The sequence below is a fragment of the Physeter macrocephalus genome, chromosome 3, assembly GCF_002837175.3.
Source record: "Physeter macrocephalus isolate SW-GA chromosome 3, ASM283717v5, whole genome shotgun sequence".
In the NCBI taxonomy this organism is placed as follows: domain Eukaryota; kingdom Metazoa; phylum Chordata; class Mammalia; order Artiodactyla; family Physeteridae; genus Physeter; species Physeter macrocephalus.
In genome coordinates, this window is record NC_041216.1 from 3619186 (window position 1) to 3641378 (window position 22193).

A 22193-nucleotide genomic window follows, 5' to 3' on the forward strand; every position below is an offset into this window, starting at 1 on the left:
AACAAAAAACAGTAGCTGTTATCCCCTTTCCACCAATGTAGGGCTTCTAATCCTCCTTCTCAGTGGACTGAGTTTAAGTGAAGGAGGCTTGTAGGAACAACATAAGATGCTGATAAACGGCCCAACAGTATTTCCACATACCAAGTATATAATGTGGAAATTGCACGTGAGATATAAGAATATAGCTTGGCCCATCTTGCTGTGATCATGTCCCATAAACCTATTCCTTACGGTCAAGCCTGGATTCTCCCCAGCTCTCTGTGCTCCTTGTCTCAAATGTCCACTGCCATGAGGCAGTTCAAAATGAACTGCCCCCACGGCAAGGCCATCCCTACATGGGCTCAACCCAGAGGACTCCCTGACAACTCCTTAAAATTAGAGGGCCCACATAACTACTCAACTCTGAACACATAAATAACCCATTAGTCTCACAGCAACACAAAAATTCACAATGTCTCACTATCTTATAACACTGAAAAATTAAGACCCAAGGGTCCAACAATTGGGCAAGAGTTAAGTAATGATATATTCAAACAATGGAATACAATAAAGGCATTTAAATGTTTTTTTTGGTTTTTTTTTTTTGTTTTCTTTTTGCGGTACGCGGGCCTCTCACTGTTGCGGCCTCTCCCGTTGCGGAGCACAGGCTCCGGACGCGCAGGCCCAGCGGCCATGGCTCACGGGCCCAGCCGCTCCGCGGCATGCGGGATCCTCCCAGACTGGGGCGCGAACCCGGTTCCCCTGCATCGGCAGGCGGACGCGCAACCACTGCGCCACCAGGGAAGCCCTAAATGTTTTTAATGTCATGAAAAATGCTTATGATAAATGTTAAGCAAAACAATAATGATATAAAATTATTATAGTATAAGCTGAAATAAAAAATGGGTGATAAGGATTATATGAAATATCTTCTGCATCATACTTTTTCATACTTTCCAATGATTTTCATCACAAATATGAATAACTTTCATAATGAGAAAAAATAAAGTTTTTGTTTTTTAAAGAAAAGCATTTAATGATGTTTAGCTAATAAGCACAACTGGTCTGGGAGTCTGTTCCTATGGTAACAAATTTTTTTTTTTTTCTTTTTTCTTTTTGGTCATCCAGCATGTGGGATCTTAGTTCCACGACTGGGGATCAAACCCCCAGCCCCTGCAGTGGAAGCGAGGAGTCTTAACCACTGGACCGCCAAGGAAGTCCCTTTTTCCCCCTTATATGCATAAGAAGTCTAATGAAAATTTTTACTCTGCCCTTGATTTGAGTCACTTGTGCCTGGTGCCTATTCACAGACTAGGCTCAAAACCAAGTCAGAATGCTCAGAGGAGGTGATTTGGAATCTTCCTGATTCCAATGTTGTATTTAATGATGCTTCCTTTCTCTCACATAAAAGCTAGTAACGTTACTAATAGCACTCACACTCTACGAAAGACCTTTGCTCAAAATTCTCCTCGGTCTGAAACAGTTCCTCCAACCCAACCCCTCACATCTACCTTCAGAGAGGCAAAGTCCCCAGTCCTTACAGCTATTATTTCAATAAAAATGCTTTCAACACAGCAGAAGAGCCTGAATCTTTTCTTTCTTTCTTTTTCAAATCAGCCGTCACACAAATTGGTTTCCATTAGGTCCGTTGTTGCCAGCTATTTTGAACACAAGCATCGTGATAAGAACAGGGAGTTTCCTTCCTATTTCTCATCAGAGGGCTTGGGTCAGTTATAACCCAAGTGGTAAAGTATCAACAAGAAAAGCCACCAATGTCCCTTCCCTCACCAGCATATGATATTACCAGTTCACATGGAAAATTCTGTACGAAATTATTTTTCGAAGGCATTAGAACAAAAACCATCTAAACAATATTAAGACAAAGTTTTTAACTCAAGACTTGAAACACTAGAGATCTCATTTCTAAATACACACACACACAGAGGGGACTTCCCCTAAGACAAGAAAAGAGGAAAAAGTTAAAATGTACTTCGTGTGCACTTCAGGAAGTAACATTGTAGGATTAACATGTAAACTCACATCTAAAGGTGTAAGCTCTGAGGTAGAGGCATATGGGGATTTATCGTCTTCCCATCACTAGCAACTGCTGTGGAAGACAGTACAGCTATTTGCAATAGAGGAAAAGAAAAGGCGCTCTATTTTCTCACATCTCTATGCTGGGACAGGCTTATCAGCTACAGCTGGAGAGTAGGTCTCTCTTCCTCCTGTATTTGCTCTACTATTTTCAACACATGATAAAATGAGAAAGTTACATATTTGTTTTTTGGGTGAGGAGAAATGACACGAAGCCTGAGGGATCCAGTTCTCATTGTTTCCGATTAAGACATTTCTTTTCGAAAGTTTTGACTTGAAATTAAATAAGGATCAACAGAGCATTTTCCAAGGGGGCTTATGAAGTCCAGTACTTTCTAAATAAACCATATCCTACAGGTATGTAAAAATCAAACCAGAATACCCATAGGAAATATACAAATGGGGAAAAGAGGGCTATGGTCAACAAAAATGGTCAGAAAACTACTTAACATTACTTGAAAACGAAAACGAGCAGCAATAAAAAAAAATCCCAGCAATATGTTACAAAGGTGGGATTCCAGGGCGTTTCAGCCACACAGGAGGGAGCATGGGGGTCAAGGGGAGTGGTGGACAAACTGAAGACAACCACCAGGGCAACCTTACACTGGTGGATGGCCACAGATGAAGGCAGATTTGGCTCATCTCTGGGGTTTTCCACTGGGAAGGGACCTGCAGTTCAGCCATCAATGGACCAGCATCCACAAAGCCTGTGGGGAAATATAGGATCCAGAAGAGTGGGGTAGGGAAGGAGAAAGTTTGGGAAATGGAAGAGTCAAATACAGTAGTGAAATATTGTAATTATTCAACACGAGGCTTCAAAAATGCATAGATGTACCTCTTAAGGTAAAATGGACTGGATGGGAACAACTGGTACTCTGGGAAGCAGGCTGATACGCTTTTTACAATACCAAATTACATTTCAATCACATCTGTGAATTATAGTAGTACCTGCTAAGAGGAAATTAATTTTTGGAAAAAAGAGAAAAACAATGAAACCTATGCAATTTTTTTTTTACCGTTGGTAACTTCACTCGATGAGGGTTCCTTATCCATAGCTTCTGTGGAAAATAACAGCCTAAAAGCAAACATACTCACACTCCACGGAAAACGCTTGTTGGCCTAGTTCCACCAATTCCATTAACGTGGCAGGCGCCCAAAGGCAGGTGACCTGATTGACAAAAAAAGCACTTCTACAAAGTGCTAAACTTGTATCACGTAACTCATTAAACACTTTATAATCAAGGAGAAAACTAGTAGCCATAACTTGAGAAGCTTTGTCTTTAAATGGAGCAGCAGCAACCTTCCAAATAAGACAAAATATTTTTTACTTTTCAGGTTCAGTATAGAAGATAGTATGTCCAGTGATCTTACCTCTCTCACCCAGTGGTAACTGGACTGAATCAGGGGGGGCGGGCGGCACAGGCAAACCGATCAAACTATTTAAAAAGATACGTGGCACAAGGAAAACTTCCTTAACGATCAAGGAAAGTCTAATCTGTACCACGTTTTAAGGCTGCAATCCTCAAAACTCTCTTTGTACATCTTAAGTGTTACGGACTCAAAGTTTTTAGCTGTAGATGGGACAAGCTCAGTGCATACACATCATGCTTAAGGCTTCCCAGAATTAACAGGGTGGGAAATCATTTTCTAAGTAGCCAAACAATAAATTGTCCTGGTGGAGACCAAAAGTCAAATACAGATTCCACAGAATCCGCACATCCTAATTATATAGGCAATGGCTATATAAAAGTTACATTACTTCCCAGGACTAATTACTGTTTTGGCAACAGTTAAGATCCTAGATCCTTTTGAAGCACAAGAGGTTATCTGCCTGAAAACCCTTCTTATTGCTTGTCCAAAATAACTGTTTACTTACAAGGAGAAAGAATTACATCTTGGAGATTTAAGTGCCTTTGTGCCTTTGCCTGTCTCAGCTTGGATCCTCCCCTTGCTCTACACTATCACAGGGAATTACATCTCCCAGGCTCCCTTGCCAACTGATTTCTGAGTAAGTTCCACCAATGGGAAGCACTGATGAGGAAAGGCTGGAGAAGGAGGGAAGCCAGGGTAATGCTCTCTATCTTACTTGGTCTGAGTTCCAGCTGCCACCAGACAGCTCTTCTTTCCAGGCTTCTAGTTCACAGCAGATGGCTCAGGCTTCTGGCCTTTGGTGACACCAGCACCTTCTAATTTCCTTAGGGGCCTAGGAGCTCCCAGGTGTTGCCAATCTCTGGGTTGTCTCACCACCCCATTGACCTCTTGGCTCTTGTATCACCTATGAAAACTCTTCCATATTAAATTCCCTCTGCTTGTACCACCTACAGTGCTTTCACAAAGGTGGGATTCCAGGGCGTTTCAGCCACACAGGAGGGAGCATGGGGGTCAAGGGGAGTGGTGGACAAACTGAAGACAACCACCAGGGCAACCTTACACTGGTGGATGGCCACAGATGAAGGCAGATTTGGCTCATCTCTGGGGTTTTCCACTGGGAAGGGACCTGCAGTTCAGCCATCAATGGACCAGCATCCACAAAGCCTGTGGGGAAATATAGGATCCAGAAGAGTGGGGTAGGGAAGGAGAAAGTTTGGGAAATGGAAGAGTCAAATACAGTAGTGAAATATTGTAATTATTCAACACGAGGCTTCAAAAATGCATAGATGTACCTCTTAAGGTAAAATGGACTGGATGGGAACAACTGGTACTCTGGGAAGCAGGCTGATACGCTTTTTACAATACCAAATTACATTTCAATCACATCTGTGAATTATAGTAGTACCTGCTAAGAGGAAATTAATTTTTGGAAAAAAGAGAAAAACAATGAAACCTATGCAATTTTTTTTTTACCGTTGGTAACTTCACTCGATGAGGGTTCCTTATCCATAGCTTCTGTGGAAAATAACAGCCTAAAAGCAAACATACTCACACTCCACGGAAAACGCTTGTTGGCCTAGTTCCACCAATTCCATTAACGTGGCAGGCGCCCAAAGGCAGGTGACCTGATTGACAAAAAAAGCACTTCTACAAAGTGCTAAACTTGTATCACGTAACTCATTAAACACTTTATAATCAAGGAGAAAACTAGTAGCCATAACTTGAGAAGCTTTGTCTTTAAATGGAGCAGCAGCAACCTTCCAAATAAGACAAAATATTTTTTACTTTTCAGGTTCAGTATAGAAGATAGTATGTCCAGTGATCTTACCTCTCTCACCCAGTGGTAACTGGACTGAATCAGGGGGGGCGGGCGGCACAGGCAAACCGATCAAACTATTTAAAAAGATACGTGGCACAAGGAAAACTTCCTTAACGATCAAGGAAAGTCTAATCTGTACCACGTTTTAAGGCTGCAATCCTCAAAACTCTCTTTGTACATCTTAAGTGTTACGGACTCAAAGTTTTTAGCTGTAGATGGGACAAGCTCAGTGCATACACATCATGCTTAAGGCTTCCCAGAATTAACAGGGTGGGAAATCATTTTCTAAGTAGCCAAACAATAAATTGTCCTGGTGGAGACCAAAAGTCAAATACAGATTCCACAGAATCCGCACATCCTAATTATATAGGCAATGGCTATATAAAAGTTACATTACTTCCCAGGACTAATTACTGTTTTGGCAACAGTTAAGATCCTAGATCCTTTTGAAGCACAAGAGGTTATCTGCCTGAAAACCCTTCTTATTGCTTGTCCAAAATAACTGTTTACTTACAAGGAGAAAGAATTACATCTTGGAGATTTAAGTGCCTTTGTGCCTTTGCCTGTCTCAGCTTGGATCCTCCCCTTGCTCTACACTATCACAGGGAATTACATCTCCCAGGCTCCCTTGCCAACTGATTTCTGAGTAAGTTCCACCAATGGGAAGCACTGATGAGGAAAGGCTGGAGAAGGAGGGAAGCCAGGGTAATGCTCTCTATCTTACTTGGTCTGAGTTCCAGCTGCCACCAGACAGCTCTTCTTTCCAGGCTTCTAGTTCACAGCAGATGGCTCAGGCTTCTGGCCTTTGGTGACACCAGCACCTTCTAATTTCCTTAGGGGCCTAGGAGCTCCCAGGTGTTGCCAATCTCTGGGTTGTCTCACCACCCCATTGACCTCTTGGCTCTTGTATCACCTATGAAAACTCTTCCATATTAAATTCCCTCTGCTTGTACCACCTACAGTGCTTTCCGTTTCTCTGAAGGGTCCCTGACTTTAAAATATATTTTAAAACTTAGCTTTCCTAAGAATTACACAAATATTCAGATAACTTATAAAGGATTTCTTCTAATAAGAAACAAAGGATTTACACTGTTCAAACAAATATTTACTGAGAGCCTGACCTGTGCCAACCATTGTTCTAGGTGCCAGGAATACTATAGTGAACAAAACAGGCACAAAACCCCTGCCCTTATGGAGCTTACATTCTAGTGGATCTGTTAACTGTAGCAAGTTACAATTTTAAGAAGTTAACTAGCAGAGGAATATTTCTTTAACAATAGAGGAACTTGGTAAAAGTGAATTAACTTTAAGGGGTTCTACTCTATATAGACTTGGTTCCTACCTTTTCAATGTGGTATGCTGAACTGTCACACTCCAGGGGCCAACACAGAACTTCTTCAAAGTTAGTATCTACTTAAACTGGCCACTTGCTCAAACAGAAGTATAACTGTGATAAGGATTTAAGCAGACACAATGACAAAAGTTAGGCACTATATGCTTAGAATGTAAAACACATGTGTGTTTTATGCAGATTCTTGCTGGGCATCTTTTTCACAGGGGATATCATTTGGAGGAATTGAGTCTGAGTCCATTTAATAAGTCACTTTATCTCTCCCTTATGACACAGGTAGTTTCCAACATAACATACAAAGCCACCTGCAATGTTCATAACGAGTAACGTGTTGTGGTCTCCAGCTGCATGACATTATTTCCAAGATGGAATTTTCAGGCAGAACAGAAACCGACAATGACTCATGTGGTGAACAGTAATATAGACAACTGTGCCCAAGAAAGCTGCCACCTACATACCATAATGACATCAGATGAAAAATGCAGAAAGAAGGAAATTTTCTGATTTATTTGAAAGCAATAGATTTGTTGAAAGGTATACTGAGAGATGTCACTGCAACTGCCTGTTAACACATCCTAAGCACTGAACAACCAAGGGCACACTCAAATATTCAACACTTTTAGACTGCTTGAGTATGAGAGCACGCTCAGCCTCAAAATTCAACGTCATCGGGCTTCCCTGGTGGCGTGGTGGTTGGGGGTCCGCCTGCCGATGCAGGGGACACGGGTTCGTGCCCCGGTCTGGGAGGATCCCGCGTGCCGCGGAGCGGCTGGGCCCGTGAGCCATGGCCGCTGAGCTTGTGCGTCCGGAGCCTGTGCTCCGCAGCGGGAGGGGCCACAACAGTGCGAGGCCCGCGTACCACAAAAAAAAAAAAAAAAAAATTCAACGGCATCAACTCCAGAAATGGCATATGACATCTACTGCTGACGTTTCACTAGACTTCTCTAAGATAGTTTAACGTACTCATGAGGGTACACTTCCATGGAGACCTAGTGGGCACAATACTCAGACCTTCCTTACTATGCAGCAGTAAGAGAACATTTCGTGTTTGTAATATTTATAATTCCATTTGAGTAGCAGGTGGACTTCCAATACTAGGGGCTCTTCTTACACAACAGGGAGTCTAAAGCATATTCATAATCTCAATGCCATACAGCAAGTCAACTACAGAGCTAGGATTTTAACCTTATGGGTCTCTGCCTACCTTATCCCTTGCCAATCCCCAACATGTAGTGAGAATATACTAAGAATCTCACACACACACACACACACACACACACACACACACACACGGTACAGAACATCTTGGCTACTGCACATATTGCTTCCTCTGCCTGGAATGCACTAAATTCACCTGACAAAGTCATGCTTATCATTCAAGACATAGCCTACTTGTCTCTCTGAGCCATGACTTCCTAGGCAGACTTTTGCTTTCTTCAATGCTTTCATTGCTCCCTGTACACAACCCTTCAATGATAATTACTACATTGCATCATTTATCTGCTTACACATCTGCTTGCCCATTAGACTATAAAATCCTTGAAACCAAAGGCCCTATCTTTTAATCTACATGTCTTGGTACAGTGTTTGACACAAAGCAGGTGCTTAAGAACTATTTTCTGAATGAATATATATAGTGTGGGATTGTACTCTCAGGCTTGCAAAGAGTTCTTAAAAGATAAGGCATTTTGTACTCTCTATCTATCCCACTGCCACTGGATAATGGCAAGGAGAATGAATAGGAAAGTATCTCCCAGGGAACAGGTTTAACAAGTTGATATTAAAAGACAACCTAATGGGGACTTTTATAAATTACTTTCAGTAAAACTGTGTCGGGCTTCCCTGGTGGCGCAGTGGTTGAGAGTCCGCCTGCCAATGCAGGGAACACGGGTTCGTGCCCCGGTCCGGGAAGATCGCACATGCCGCGGAGCGGCTAGGCCCGTGAGCCATGGCCGCTGAGCCTGTGCGTCCGGAGCCTGTGCTCCCCAACGGGAGAGGCCACAACAGTGGAGAGGCCCGCGTACCGCAAACAAACAAACAAACAAAAAACCTGTGTCAACCTAACTACAACTGTCAGAGTTAAGGTGCATTAGCTGTAAAAAGCCAGAAAGTTATTTGATCTTGGCTGGAGAAGGGTGTTTAACAACTGGAGATGGAAGGAAATTCCTTCTGTTGTCCAGATCTGATGCAATTTCAAAAAATCTCTTAAGAGGTGCCACACATACAGCTAAAATAATTAAAAATTGATAGGAATGTTCATTTCTAAGGAATGATATTTAACAAGCAATGATTTAGCTATTGCCAGAAAACAAAAGTAAAGCAAAGCTAGAGATTAATTTACCAGAGTTAAAATTTGGGACTAATATTAAAAAAAAAAAAAGACTACAGAAAGATTCCCTGGTCTAACCTTTCATACAACTTTGAAGAGTCAGGAAACATCCAGAGACCATCCTCAAGGGTACCATAAAGTCCTATAGGAAATGGTTTTGGCTTAAAAACTAGGTGGTTTTTTATTCGGTGAGTTATTCAGTGAGTCATTCTAACTGTGGCTTCCAGTAACTAGAGTATTTAAGGGAATGAAGTCTGAAAGTGAAATGAATAAAATCAAGATAAAATAAACAAGTTCAGCAATGGTAATAATAAATAATGCTTACATTTGTGTAACACTTTAGTTTACGACGCATTTTTATTTTTCAAATGAGGAAAATTAAACTGAAAAAGGTAGTGTGCTGAAGGTCACAAAGCTAAAATAAGCAGAGTAATGGAGTTTAACTGTATGTTCCAACATCAAAAGTCTAGGGCTTCCCTGGTGGCGCAGGGGTTGAGAGTCTGCCTGCCGATGCAGGGGACACGGGTTCGTGCCCCGGTCCGGGAAGATCCCACGTGCCGCGGGGCGGCTGGGCCCGTGAGCCATGGCCTACAGCTCTGATTCTTTGCCACCTGAAAGGAGAGCCTACCTGTGCTATGGATGGGCCTAGGACACTTTCTAAGATGACTTCAATGAGAGTAGATGTTTCCAAATCACTTACGCATGTCTTTCAACTTAATACCCTGAAAGAACGGGGACGCTCTTTAATGTGCATGGAGAGGGAATCTCCATGCCCTCCACGTTATACTGCGGAATGAAAAATGCCAGGCGCCATGAACTGTGGGTAACATGCTACTATTTGCATAAAAGCACTGAAAAGAAATATATTTAAATGTCGTTTTTTTGTCCATGCATACACTATCTCTTAAAAGTCACATAAATTATTAACAGTGGTTACTTGAAGAAGCACTGGAAAATGGTGGCTAAGGGATCAGGGACGGGAACACAACTTTTCACTGTACATATTCCCTTTTGAACTTTTTGAATTTTGAACCACGTGAAAGTGGTTTTGCAAAAAGTGAATTGAAATTTAAGAATACATAATGGGAGTTGGAACAAAGGCAATGGTTAGGTGATTCAAAGTGAAACATTTCAGAAATGGGATGTAGCAGAAGAACAGAGAAGTAAAAAGGTATTACAAAGTTTTTGTCAGACTCCAGAATTCCATGTGGTATTTCACAGTTGGAAGTAAATATTCCTCAAGACCATCAAATTTCTTCCATTCTAATTCTTTGCTCATTAAACAGCTCTCAATTTTTCACTAACCTTGATACTGAGAAAGGAGTGTGCCAACAGTGGATATAAGTATTCAGGTCATCAGAAAGGTAGATCCTTTCATGGTAAATAAGACAGTGTCCAGTTTAAACACGTCTTTTGTTGTTCCACGGCATGTGGGATCTTCCTGGACCAGGGCTCAAACCAGTGTCCCCTGCATTGGCAGGCGGATTCTTAACCACTGTGCCACCAGGAAAGTCCTAAACCAGTCTTTGACGAGGTTGATTAGGGGTTATTCCAGGCACACTGATAAAATATGCAACTGCAGAGCTAAAGACTAAAGCTTAGACCAGTATAACCCCACCAAGGGTCTATCCAAAAACGGAACCTGGCCTCAACTAGATGGAATTAACCATTAACATATCTGAAATTTCCAGTATGTTTGTCCTCTGTTCTTCCACAACTTAAGTCAGTCCAAAATTTTACCCTAAAGGTCACAATAACTTAAGGGCTTTGGGTGATGAAACCACATCTTTCAGCCTAAAGCAAGTCACAGCATTTTTTTTAAAGGCAATATCAAAGCAGCCTCCGTTCCCACACAGAAATTATTTCAATGCCTTAGAGGTACCGGAAACTGGTGAGTCTCAAGCTCAAGAGAGTTAAAAAACCCCAGGACCAACAAAACTTGTACTATACAAAGAGAACACATGTTTATTCTCTATTCTGATGTTCAAATTACATATCTAAAGATAATATCCTTCTTTAATCAGTTTAAGATTTTTTTAAAAAAAGATTTATTGCCAGAGTTATTGTGGAACATTACAAAAATACCTTCTCAAAGGTCTGCAGTTCAGGGCTACATCATCTGATTTTATATTAATGGATTAGCAAGCAGTCACTCACCAGGTCCTATACAATTAAGCTCTCAGTTTTCTAACGAAGAAAGGACATGAGACCTACAGATAAATACTCAAGTGCAAACCTCATTTTAGCCTACAGCTTTAAAATTCCTCCTCCCACTAAATGTATTACTATTATTTATTTTTACCAGAGCTTAACAGCTAACTTAATCTACAGATGCAAGTGTCTCTTCCTTCCATGGTCTGACATTTGTCCACATGATGATTACAACAACTAAAATCAGGGAAAAGGAGAGGGAAAATGAGTAAAAGGAGTTGAAAGAGTGGAAGGGGCTAGCTAATTCACAAACTGGATAAACTGAGGCCACAACAAATGTCTTAACTGAAAGATGACTGACACATTGTCATCTCCTTTTTAATACAATGGCCGAGTCACTGAAGCCACCAAGCCAAAAGGTAAAGCTAATTTGTGAAAAGACATTGTTTCAGAAACCAGGATTCTACTATCAAGAGCAGTTAACAAAGTTTACAGGCCAGCAGTCACTAGCTTTCATTAAGAATGAATTGACTAATGTTTTATTACCTGATCCCCAGTAATTCTGTTGATAAAGAGCAACGGAAAATTTGGAGGAAGAAGTGATGAATCAACCTCTCTTCCATGTGCTATATTTTATAGGAATATGAGTAAGTATAAGAGTGGTATGCAAAATAGGGGATGGGGGTGGTACTAATCATCAAAATGGCCTCTGACTCCCCAAATGTAGCAATGCTCACTCCAGTGGGTTGCTTCACTGTGACTCAAGATCTGTCAACTGAGGACACAAGGGAATTTGAGTAAAACCAAGAGACATACTCTTAAATTTTAAACCAAATCTTCCAATAGATCTAGCACAAGATTTCACAAGAGTCAACTATAAGAAATTAACTTACTCAACGTAAATTGATTCTAAAGTACTTTAAAAAATGAATTATGCAAAAATTGCAAAAATTCAGGAGAGAAGTCTGGGGACCTGCTTTCCTAATGGCACATGCCATTTATCCATTGGTAAAGGGTACTAAAATATACTACGAGGTGTCCAAATAAAGGTATCTGTCTCCTGTTCTCCTTAGATAACCTTACTTCTCGGACTTCCCTGGTGGTGCAGTGGTTAAGAATCTGCCTGCCAATGCAGGGGACCGGGTTCGAGCCCTGGTCCCGGAAGATCTCACATGCCATGGAGCAACTAAGCCTGTGCACCACAACTACTGAGGCTGCGCTCTAGAGCCCGCGAGCCACAACTGCTAAGCCCGTGTGCCACAACTACTGAAGCTCACGTGCCTAGAACCCGTGCTCCCATCAAGAGAAGCCACCACAATGAGAAGCCCGCGCACCGCAACGAAGAGTAGCCCCCGCTTGCCGCAACCGGAGAAGAGCCCGCGTGCAGCAACGAAGACCCAACGCAGTCAAAAATAAAAACAAAAAACAAAAACCTTACTTCTCTAAAATAAAAGGTAATTAAGTGAAAGCATCAATTAAGCATGTACTTCCTTTCTCAATATTGATAAATACAAATCCACTTGAACCTTTGTTGTGTACTATACACCCAACATGCTACATGGCAAACAATCCAGGCAAATTCACTGCATTATGAACAAAAGTAAATTAACAATAGCTCCCAAAATATATCCCTTTCTACCCAAACCAAAAAGGAAAAGAATTTTCCCAACTTCTCCAATTTATATTCCGAAGAATTAAGAAAGAAAATAAGGAAACAAAATATTTATAATCTATCAATTTCGAGTGCAAATATTTCACTAATAACCGAGCTTTCGTAGCATACTGATTTGTAATTGTATCAAATCATGAAACTTTGAGGGCACAGAAAACAAAGACTAAATGGCTCTGCCAATCTACAATGGTCATATTTCACCTTTAGAAGCGTGATGGCCATGAAAGCAACAAATTCGATGTATCCCTTGCTTCCTCCTCCGCACTGATTAAACCAATCCTGCACTACAGACACAGTCTGCTAGTTTCTGCCACCACACACACATCAGGCCTCCAACACACTCCACAAGCCAGGGCTAGGCTGTCTAGAAGTCCGCACTGTGTCACTGCATAAGGCAGTTCCCCCCTCCACACATCCAGAAAGAGGAAAGCCACCTAAGCGCTCTGTCAGATCTCAGCAAGGCTGTAAAATAACAGATGGAACTGCTAACCAAATAGCAGGCAGCGACGCTCACCACCTTTAAAAATCATTTAAGCAGTTTTCCTCCCCGTCATCTCGCTTCTCCCCGCCCCCACCCCCACCCCCGCGCGCACCACCGCAGTTCGTCCCCAGCTTTGCAAGCGAAAGGCTGCGAGCTCTGGGCTGCCTCTGGACTGACAGTCGGCCCAGAACTCATTCAGAGCCCTGAAATACAGACATTCTCACCTGCACACACCACGCCACTTCCACCCACACCACCACCGCCCCACCCCCCAACCACACACACTCGCCCTCGCAACCTCTCCCCACACCAATCCCGGCGCCGCAGAACACCTAGCAGCCTCATCAGCAACGGTAGCACGCGTTACCATTTAGATGATCCGGGCCACCTAAGCTCCAGAGACAGCCCCCTCCCCACACAGGCCGCCTCCCCCGCGCCGCCCGGAGGCTGGACCCCTCGCCCGCCAGGAGGGATGCGCTACCTTTAGACTGGCAGTCCGCACAAAACTTGTTATCCTCCTCCAGCAGCAGGTTGGCTAGGACCGCCTGGTACCGATCCACGTCCTTCACCGATTTGCCCGTCATGGCCAGGGTGCCGGCGGGGGCAGAGGGCGACGCGCCCTCCTCGCCCCCAGAAACCCCCGCCTCAGCCCGGAGGTGAGGACTCCTGGTCCCCCGCCCAGGGGCACCTCCTGAGCGGGGGAGAGCCCTCTCCCACCGCCCGGCCCGGCACCCCTTCTCGGGTCAGCCGCACCAGCCCCCGACTCTGCAGCCCCTCAGCGCGGCGCCCGCTGGCGGGCTTAGGGAAAGACCCGGGTCCCGACGAGGCTGCCGGACCAGGCAGGGACCCTCAGCCCAGGCAAGGGGGGCGCTCAGGCCTCCTGCGTGCCGGGCGCAGAGACGACCCCCAGGCCTGCCTGTGTGCGAGCCGTGCGTCCCGCGCCTCGGTTTCCCAGGCAGCTGCTGCCAGCCCTGCCACCACCTCTGCCGCCTACTTCCGGCAGCTCTTCCTCTCCTGCTCCACCCCTCCCAGCCCGCGCATGCGCCCCGCCCCCACAGCTTCGGACTGGGCTCTTCCCTCCGCTCCGCCTCTCAGGAACCAATCGGGGCAGAAGTGAGGGGCGGAGCTTGGGTGGGGCGGAGGGGGAAGTGGGCCCGCCCCCTGCATGTCCTTGGAAAAGAATGAATGGAGCCGGCGGAAGCGAGTGGAGAGAGTAGAGGCAAGCGAAGGGAAACAACAATTAATATTAGCTGCGCTCTTACTATGTGCCAGGCGCTGTGCTAAGCGCTTTATATGCATTATCCCAATATAATCCCAAAACCTCTCTACGAGTTAAATATTTACCATCCTTATGTAACGTGGTGGTTGTGAATACTCTAAAGTCCTCCAGCTTATTCTTTCCTTCAACAGCCAAATAGAAGGGCCCAACCTCCTAACCCAGGATAAGAGGACATCACAACCTCCCCAACTTTTCAGAGGATTCTGGTTACCTCTCACTTGGAATGCATGCTCCTGCTGAATTCCTGGTCCCCCTATTCATTAGGTCTCCTCTTGTGATTACTGACATCTTTGGGCATTGTTTTTCCTGGTGCCTAGACACTTTCTTGTTTCATTCCTCAGTCCTCCCAAAATAGTGCAGTTTTGTGCAGCAGACCTTTATTGAAGGTTATTTGGAGAGGTGGGCTGAAGAGGAGGGGTAATTACAGTAAAAGAAGAGGTAACTACTTTAAAATGATTATTAAACACCATTGTCCAAAGCCACCCTCACTACAGAGTGTAGTAAGTACAGAATTTCTCAATGGCTTGTCCTTTTCTTTAGGGACCCACCTGCCATCTGGCAAATGTTTTTGTTCACTCATTCTGTTCATTCATTCGCTTAGCAGATTGTTACTGAGAAACTTCTAAGTATCAGGCACTGTCCTGGGGGGAGGGGGAACAACATGATTCAATTAGTGGTTTTAAAAGGTCACTGCTGCTATGGGAAGAATGGATCAGGGAAGCTGGTAAGACCAGATGCTCAGAGTTATCTTATCTCTAGGCAAACTTTCCTCCATCTCTTTACTTTCCCCCAAACATCAGGATGCCCTCAAAACTTTCATCAGAGAAAAACTAAAATTTTCTATTACTTTATCAATCAAAACAATTTGATTCTCTGTCTAAAGCTCTTTCCTTCTAAGCCATGCCTAAGGAGATTTGACTTTCATAAACACAAAAGTTCATTAAGTTATTTTTCCTAAACAAACTCTCAGTTCTTTCTCTAGAAGAAATTCTGCCTTCCTCCTAAGCTAATTTTCTCAACCTATATCCCATTTGTAATCATTTTTCTTACTTTAACTTACTTAAATTTTCTTATTTTAACACCTATTTTACAAATGAGCAAACTGAGAGTTAGAATAATAAACTCCTTCATCTAGAGAGTAGTAGAGCTGGGATTTTTAACCTAGATCTCTATGATTCCAGAGCCTTAGTACTATCAGAGTTTTTGCTTATGTTATATATTATAATCCTCAGAAAACCCCACCAGGATAGGTATTAACATAATCATTTTTCAAAAAATGATGAAACAGAGTCTCAAGTTGATGAAAGAAAGGCTCAAGATTACCCAGTTAATTGTGATCATTGTTCCTTAAGTTCAAATTCTCCTCATCTTCATCCCTGCACTATGCAAATAGCCTTCCTGCCTTAGTCTAACCTTAGTTAATTTGATCTTTCACCCCACTCTTTGGAGAGAGCTTTCTAAATGGCAAATCTGGTTGACTAACTCTCCTGATTAAAAACCCTTTAGTGGCTCTCCATGATCTATGACAGTGCTTCTCAAAATTTCCCATCTAGAGAGAGATTGCCTAGTCTGGTGGTTAAGCACACAGACTATGGGACCAGAATGACTGGATTTAAATCTTTTAAAGCTTTAAAAGAGCTTTACGGGGCTTCCCTGGTGGCGCAGTGGTTGCGTGTCCGCCTGCCGATGCAGGGGAACCGGGTTCGCATCCCGGTCCGGGAGGATCCCACATGCCGCGGAGCGGCTGGGCCAGTGAGCCATGGCCGCTGAGCCTGCGCGTCCGGAGCCTGTGCTCCGCAACAGGAGAGGCCGCAGCAGAGAGAGGCCCGCATACCAAAAAAAAAAAAAAAAGAGCTTTACCACTTACTATCTGTATGATTTTATCATGTAACTTAACCTCTCTGTGTAAAATGTGTATGATAATGATATTAAACCCACCTATTTCATAGGATTTTTGTGAAGCTTAACTGAGATAATGCCTGTAATATATTTAGAATAGCTCTTGGCACTCAGTGAGCAATAGACAATTAATGCTCTTCACTAAATATCTCTGGCTTTCTGCCTTCTGGGTGCATGGTAGGGTTTTATTTCATGGCCCTCTTATGGTTGGGTGTGGCCAATGAGTCTGAGCAGAAAGGATATGTGTCACTTCATGCCTGAAGCATTTATTTACTGCTTTGAGACTCCTCAGATTCTCTTTCCCTCTGGCATGGAAACCATCAACGTTCAAGATGGTGGTTGTCTTAGTACCATAACAGAATACCATAGACTGGGTGGCTTATAAACAGAAATTTATTTCTCACAGTTCTGGAAACTGGGAAGTACAAGATCAAGGCACCAAAAGATTTTGTGTGAGCCTGCTTCCTGGTTCACAGCAGCAGACTTAGCACTGTGTCTTCACATGGTGGAAGGGGCAATAGCGCTCTCTGGGGTCCCTTTATAGGGCACTAATCGCATTCATGAGGACTCCACCCTTATGACCTAATCACTTTCCAAAGGCTGAACTTCCTAATACAATCATGTTAGGGGGCAGGATCTCAACATATGAATTTGGGGGATTATGGACTTAAACATTCAGTCCATAACAGTGGTTGCTCTGTTATTCTAAATTCCTGAGTAGCTAATAAGTGAGAGCCTGCTGCCAACCCATAAAGGATATGTAGCATGAGCAAGAAATTAGCTTTCTTTGTGTTAAGCCACTGAATTTTGTTTACCCCCAGTTATAACAGAGCCTATCCCAACTGACACATCAAGTATTAGCTGCTATTACTATTATTGTTATTGATATTATTATTAATAGAGGAGAGAATTCCCTGGCGGTCCAGTGGTTAGGACTCCATGCTTCCACTGCAGGGTGCATGGGTTTGATCCCTGATCAGGGAACTAAGATCCTAGGTGGCGTGGCCAAAAAAAAAAAAAGCAGAGGAAAGTGAATGCATATCCCAGGGTCTGAGAATATGGCCAAAGCAAACTTCTCCTCTTCCCAAGTACATATATTTGTTTTTGAAGTCTTGAATTTTTCCTTGACAATTCTTGCAAAAATATTCCCTCTATTCCATAATGTGACTGTGTTATCTTGTCATAAAACTATTTCACATTAGCTACCGCCAGAGAGAAGAGTTTCCTATCTGTCTCAGTGGCTACTGGATACAGTTTGGTTGCATTATACCTATGGATTTCAGAAAATTGGGATGAATTGAAGAGGCCTGACACCACATATACTCAACTGCCAGATAATTTCTCTTCTTGGTCTTTATATCAGAATATTTTGAAACCCCAACTCACATAAATAAAAGTACAAAATAGAAACTTGTTTTTAAACTGTTATATTAGAATAGTCACTGTGGTAAAATGCCCAGAATACTACCAAAAATATGGTATGGTGAATATTTTGGGACTGTTGCTATTGGAGAATATCATTAGTATATTTTCTTGCTAAGAGATCAAATCTTCTGAGTCACATATTGAAATAAAGCAGTTTCTAATCCACTGGTCAGACATTTTACCTATTCAGGGTAATACTCAATAAAATGACTTTCATCAGGAAAGCTGAGATAACCAAAAGGACCTACGGTACAGCACAGGGAACTCTACTCAATACTTTATAATAACCTATATGGGAAAATAATCTGAAAAAAATAGATATATGTATATGTAAAATGAAATCACTTTTCTGTACACCTGAAACTAACACAACATTGTAAATCAACTATACTCCAAAGTAAAATAAAAATTGAAAAAAAAATCTGGATAATTATGTTCTCCATTTTATTGCTAGCTCTGTACTATTTGTCACATGTAAATGAACTAAAGGTCTCAAGTGAACTCATAATCTATTCAATAACTCTCTTCAGCCAACTCTCAATTTTTTTTCTCTGTGTAGAGAACTTGTGATTATTTAAAAGCTTCCCCTGCCTTGCAGTGGATTGCAGATCCACTGCCTTGCAAACGTATATCTGCTCCATAAGCCAACTCTGAGCTCTGAGGCTGAGCTACATGCCCCTCCTCTCCTGCTCCACTTCCCATTTGTCTATTTCCACCGCCTGAGACTCTAGGAAGAGCCTCGATTTTCCATTGCTGATGGAGTGCACTGTGAGAAAGCCGTGTCTCTGTCAACAGCACTATTTCTTGCTGTTCATAGCATTTTTCAGGACTCCAGGTGATCAGTGGTGGTTCCTTGCAAGGATAGAGAGGATGGCCTCTCCCCAGCTCTGTCACACATTGTCATCTGGGCCCCATATGACTGGTGTGCAGTCTCACAAAGTCTTTCTTTTCTTTTTTTAAAAAATTATTTATTTATTTATTTTTGGCTGCGTTGGGTCTTCGTTGCTGCACGCGGGCTTTCTCTGGTTGCGGCGAGCTGGGGCTACTCTTCGTTGCGGTGCACGGGCTTCTCACTGTGGTGGCTTCTCTTGTTGCAGAGCATGGGCTCTAGGCTCGCGGGCTTCAGTAGTTGCAGCATGCAGGCTCAGTAGTTGTGGCTTGTGGGCTCTAGAGTGCGGGCTCAGTAGTTGTGGCGCACAGGCTTAGTTGTTCCGCGGCATGTGGGATCTTCCTGGACCAGGGCTCGAACCCATGTCCCCTGCATTGACAGGCGGATTCTTAACCACTGAACCACCAGGGAAATCCTCACAAAGTCTTTCTTAAAGGCAGCTTAGCTGGGTTTGAACCTCTCCCTCTAAACTAAGGGCTCAGGCCCATTGCCCAGGGACCTGAAGAGTCTGAGGGGAACAGACTTCAATGCCATATAAACTCACCATTTTCCTCAAGACAACTTGAGCTCCCTACCTCTACTAAACATCTCTGTCCTCCCTTCTCTCTCTTAGTTTCACAATAAAATCTCCCATGACTATCAACCAGTAAGAATCTGGGAGAGGAGGCAGAGTCGTCTGTACTAGCAGTGTCTGAATCCCAGTCTAACTCATCATCACTGCAATCATGCTATGTTGCCTGCAGGTGCATAATAGTGACCTGACATCACATATGAGCAGTTGCAATGCAACTATGTAATGATGCAGGAGAGTGGGCACAGACATTCATATTTCTTGCATTTTCAGGGCCTAGGAGGGATTGAGCAAGTATACCTGGCCTGGCCTACTCTACAGACCCTGTTGTATAATAACAGTAACTTACCCCTCACCAAATAGCAGAACACTGGGTCAAAAACAAGATCTTAAGTTTCCAGAAAGGAAGAACAAGTCACTTAAAAAAGATCAAGAATCAGGATGGCACAGAGTTCTCAACAGCAACTCTGGAAGCCAGGGAACAATGGAAATTGCCTCCAAAATTCCGAAGAAAAGGAGTTGCCAGCCCAGATCCACCAGAGGGCAGACAGCAGAAGTAAGAAGAACTACAATTCTGCAGCCGGTGGAAGGAAAACCACATTCACAGAGAGATAGACAAAATGAAAAGAAGAGGACTTTGTACCAGATGAAGGAACAGGATAAAACCCCAGAAAAACAACTAAAGATGATACAGGACCTCAGAAAAAGAATGGAGGCAAAGATCAAGAAGATGCCAGAAATATTTAACAAAGACCTAGAAGAATTAAAGAACAAACACCTAGAAGAATTAAAGAACAAACAAAGAGAGATGAACAGTAAAATAACTGACATGAAAAATACACTAGAAGGAATCAATAGCAGAATAACTGAGGCAGAAGAACGGATAAGTGACCCAGAAGACAGAAGGGTGGAATTCACTGCTGTGGAACAGAATAAAGAAAAAAGAATGAAAAGAAATGAAAACAGCCTAAGAAACCTCTGGGACAACTAAATGCAACAACATTAGCATTATAAGGGTCCCAGAAGGAGAAGAGAGAGAGAAAGGACCCGAGAAAATATTTGAAGGGATTATAGTCGAAAACTTCCCTAACATGGGAAAGGAAATAGCCACCCAAGTCCAGGAAGTTTAGAGAGTCCCAGGCAGGATAAACCCAAGGAGAAACACGCAGAGACACATAGTGATCAAACTGACAAAAATTAAAGACATAGAAAAATTATTGAAAGCAACAAGAGAAAAATGACAAATAACATATAAGGGAATTCCCATAAGGGTAACAGCTGATTTCTCAGCAGAAATTCTACAAGCCAGAAGGGAGTGGCACGATATACCTAAAGTGATGAAAAGGAAGAAACTACAACCAAGATTACTCTACCCAGGAAGGATCTCATTCAGATTCGATGAAGAAATCAAAAGCTTTACAGACAAGCAAAAGCTAAGAGAATTCAGCGCCATCAAACCAGCTCTACAACAAATGCTAAAGGAACTTCTCTAAGTGGGAAACACAAGAGAAGAAAAAGACCTACAAAAACAAACCCATAACAGTTAAGAAAATGATAATAGGAACATACATGTCGATAATTACCTTAAACATGAATGGATTAAATGCTCCAACCAAAAGACACAGGCTCACTGAATGGATACAAAAACAAGACCCATATATATGCTGTCTACAAGAGACCCACTTCAGACCTAGGGACACATACAGACTGAAAGTGAGAGGATGGAAAAAGATATTCCATGCAAATGGACCAACCAAAAGACACAGGCTCACTGAATGGATACAAAAACAAGACCCATATATATGCTGTCTACAAGAGACCCACTTCAGACCTAGGGACACATACAGACTGAAAGTGACGGGATGGAAAAAGATAATCCACGCAAATGGAAATCAAAAGAAAGCTGGAGTAGTAATACTCATATCAGATAAAATAGACTTTAAAATACTGTTACAAGAGACAAGGAAGGACACTAGATAATGATCAACGGATCAATCCAAGAAGAAGATTTAACAATTATAAATATATACACACCCAGCATAGGAGCACCTCAATACATAAGGCAGCTGCTAACAGCTATAAAACAGGAAATCGACAGTAACACAATAATAATGGGGGACTTCAACACCTCACTTACACCAATGGACAAATCATCCAGACAGAAAATTAATAAGGAAACACAAGCTTTAAATGACACAATAGACCAGATAGATTTAATTGATATTTATAGGACATTCCATCCAAAAACAGCAGATTACACGTTCTTCTCAAGTGCACACAGAACATTCTCCAGGATAGATTACATCTTTGGCCACAAATCAAGCCTTGGTAAATTGAAGAAAACTGAAATCATATCAAGCATCTTTTCCAACCACAATGCTATGAGATTAGAAATCAATTACAGGGAGAAAAAAAAACGCAAAAAACACAAACTCATGACGCTAAACAATACGTTCCTAAATGACAAAGAGATCACTGAAGAAATCAAAGAGGAAACCAAAAAATACCTAGAGACAAATTACAATGAAAACACGACGATCCAAAACATACGGGATGCAGCAAAAGCAGTTCTGAGAGGGAAGTTTTTGGTAATACAAGCCTACCTCAAGAAACAAGAAAAATCTCAAATCAACAATCTAGCCTTACACCGAAAGGAACCAGAGAAAGAAGAATAAACAAAATCCAAAGTTAGTAGAAGGAAAGAAATCATAAATATCAGAGCAGAAATAAATGAAACAAAATAAACAATAGCAAAGACGAATAGAACTAAAAGCTGGTTCTTTGAGAAGGTAAACAAAATTGATAAACCTTTAGCCAGACTCATCAAGAAAAAGAGGGAGAACACTCAAATCAATAGAATTAGAAATGAAAAAGGAGAAGTAA

General features: G+C 42.5%; 1 protein-coding gene across 1 annotated transcript in view; it reads right to left on the reverse strand.

Annotated features, from left to right (window-relative positions):
* SMAP2 (small ArfGAP2) overlaps positions 1-14216 on the reverse strand; it is a 49986-nt gene extending 35770 nt beyond the window's left edge. The window contains exon 1 of the mRNA XM_007119851.3: positions 13729-14216. Within this exon, the coding sequence (XP_007119913.1) occupies positions 13729-13831 (103 nt within the window). The 5' untranslated portion in view covers positions 13832-14216. The remainder of the gene's footprint in view (positions 1-13728) is intronic.
* Positions 14217-22193: the final 7977 nt, after the last annotated feature.